The following is a 2,500-nucleotide window of genomic DNA, read 5'->3' as shown; positions in this document are numbered from 1 at the left end:
TGTAGCCGTTAATTCTATTGGCGCTCTATTATTTGTAAATGTATGATCGTGTCATTGTTCTTAGTTCGTTCTGTCAATAACTTAACATCGCTAATAACTCATGTCCTGTCCCATTACCCGATAGCCCCTCTGATCTAGAGGTAGCTTTCATACCGCTTCACAGGCATACTTCCTTAATACTGCTATATGAGTGATGGCAATGCCAGTAGTAGAATGTGACAGTAGCAGTGGTGTAGTAGTACATCTACAGAACCGTAGCAGTAACAGCACCAGCGTTCGCGACAAAACCTCCAGGGCACCGGAGCGCAATGGTTATGTGAAAACAAGTTTCATCCAGCCACTGCCCGACAGTCGAGACCGAGATGGTGATGGCTCATATGGGTCGTGCATGGTGAGGCTCGTGTTCAAGATATGGAGTTCGGAAAGACTCCGGTGTGTAGTATGTGTGGGCTCACTGTCTGTTTTTCTCGCTCTGGTGGTTAAGTTAGCCGACTGGAGGACTGAGCTCAGTAGCAGCGGTAACAGTAACAGCAGGCTGCACTACGGCTCTAGTGTTCATTTCGTGTCAGGCTGCGCAGGGGAGTTGTTGCTAACTCTCTGGCATCTGATCTCGCCTGTATTTACCCTCGTATGTGCCTTCTTTTGGGTGGGTTTGTATTTGATCCGCTGCGGAGTGCTTATCCAAACCGCTCTTTTCCTCCTCACTCTTTGCCACCTGGGAGAGACAGCGGCGTGGGCTCTAGTGCACGGCGGGATTTGGACGGATGAACAACAGCCGTTTTCCTTCAGCACGTCAGCGGCCGCGGTCGTGCTCGCCTGCCTGGCAACCGGCACACTCATGGTAGCGCGGCTCAAGCACGGCATCTCGATCATAGTGTTCGTAAGCGTCGTTCGGACTATCTCGCTCATCTCGCTGCACAAAGTCCGGGCCACTTGGAGACCTTACGTGGCGTACCTGGTGGGAGTGTTGGGCATCCTACTGGCGAGGTATGCTGATAGTCTACTTCCCAACCAAGGGATACCCAGGGAGGGCTGTACCCCCTCTGTGACTGGGACGAGGGAAGGGGACGAGACCCCTGTGTTTAAAAGGCGAAGGAGGTCCAGTTCTGTGATTTCCACAGACATGGCACACAGTCAGTCCAACAACAAGTCACACAGGAGGACCTCGCTGCCATGCATTCAGAGGGACCAGGTAAGGAGCTTTTCCCCCCTGTTTGTCTTAATATACTGTACGGGAGTCCCGTTGGACTTGGCGGACTGTATGGCTGGTTTGTTTGTGGCTCGTTTTGGGCTCTTCCACAGGAGTTGGTTGGATTAGGGTTGTATCCAAAACGTGTATTCAAGATAATGGTATAATAATAACAACAACAACATTATAATAGAAACAATATGATGTAGCCTATTATTATTATTATTATTGTTGTTGAATAGCATTAGTTTATTGCAAAGTGTTGCTGAGTCTATCATTAATTATGTCTGTATTATATTTATGCCTGTATGCAGTGGCGGTTCTAGACCATTTCAACTGGGGGGGGCCAAGCTGGGGCCAGTTGTACTGTTAGAGGGGCCATTTACATTAGATGTTATTGTTGTCATATCGTTTCCTTCACTGCATTGCAGGCATTAGCAGGTAAAAGACCATGTTCATAATCATTAGTGTTTCCGCGTTGCCACTGTCTAATAACGGATGTAAAAAAAGATCTATAGCAAAAATTAGTTATGCAAAAATGATTTCATACTGCACATTTAGGGGGGCCACAAGGGGGTCCAAAATTGTTGTCACAAGGGCACAGCCCCCCCCCCCCCCTCCAGAACCGCCCCTGCCTGCCTATGACAGGCCTACTATTGACGTTATCAGCAACAAGGATAGTAATAGTAAGGACTACAGTGATGATATTAATACTATTATTATTAATATAAAATAATACATCATACTGTTATTATCATTTAGTCATTTTACTATTGAAATTATACTTAGAAAATACCAGTGCTTCTTCTTTGCTTGATAATAGTTCATTTGATGATACATTTTGTGTACATATATATATATATATTTTTTTTTTTTAATTTTCGGTGCGTTTTGAGTATGTTTGTTTTGAGATTGATATCTGGACGGCTATTATTCTGAAGAGCGCTTGCTAGTCATATTCCTCCATCATGACCATTCAGTAATAACACAACTCTTAACAGTGGATACTAACTCTCAAGTGGTTGCTGTTGTGTAATTTAACGTTGCCATATCTCTGTAGTACAGTATATTTTGAACATTTTGATTGATCTCCTACAGAGTGCTTCATCAGAGAATATACCCCAATAATGGTCTGAATTTGAAATCGAAGTTTTTGATTTATTTTCACTCATGAATTGGTACATTTCTATGTAATTTCCTCAGTTTTCATTTTCCATCGTGGTTTTTTTCCTCCGATATTTGTTTCAGTGACATGAAGCTACTGAAGGATCTAAGTACAAGAGAATATATCAGGATTCATTTGGAGCTCTC

At 44.0% G+C, this 2,500-nt stretch overlaps 1 protein-coding gene across 2 annotated transcripts in view; it reads left to right on the top strand.

The window, feature by feature from the left end:
* Window positions 1-2,500, top strand: part of LOC115197678 (cGMP-inhibited 3',5'-cyclic phosphodiesterase A) — a 210,109-nt gene that overhangs the window by 147 nt on the left and 207,462 nt on the right. For both annotated transcript variants that reach the window (XM_029759425.1, XM_029759426.1), the window contains exon 1: window positions 1-1,192. This exon is cut by the window's left edge and continues 147 nt beyond it. In XM_029759425.1, the coding sequence (XP_029615285.1) occupies window positions 194-1,192 (999 nt within the window). In that variant the 5' untranslated portion in view covers window positions 1-193. The remainder of the gene's footprint in view (window positions 1,193-2,500) is intronic.

The sequence above is a fragment of the Salmo trutta genome, chromosome 7 (genome assembly GCF_901001165.1).
Source record: "Salmo trutta chromosome 7, fSalTru1.1, whole genome shotgun sequence".
In the NCBI taxonomy this organism is placed as follows: Eukaryota; Metazoa; Chordata; class Actinopteri; order Salmoniformes; family Salmonidae; genus Salmo; species Salmo trutta.
Note: the sequence above shows the minus strand (reverse complement) of the source record. Positions and strands in the feature narration are given on the sequence as shown.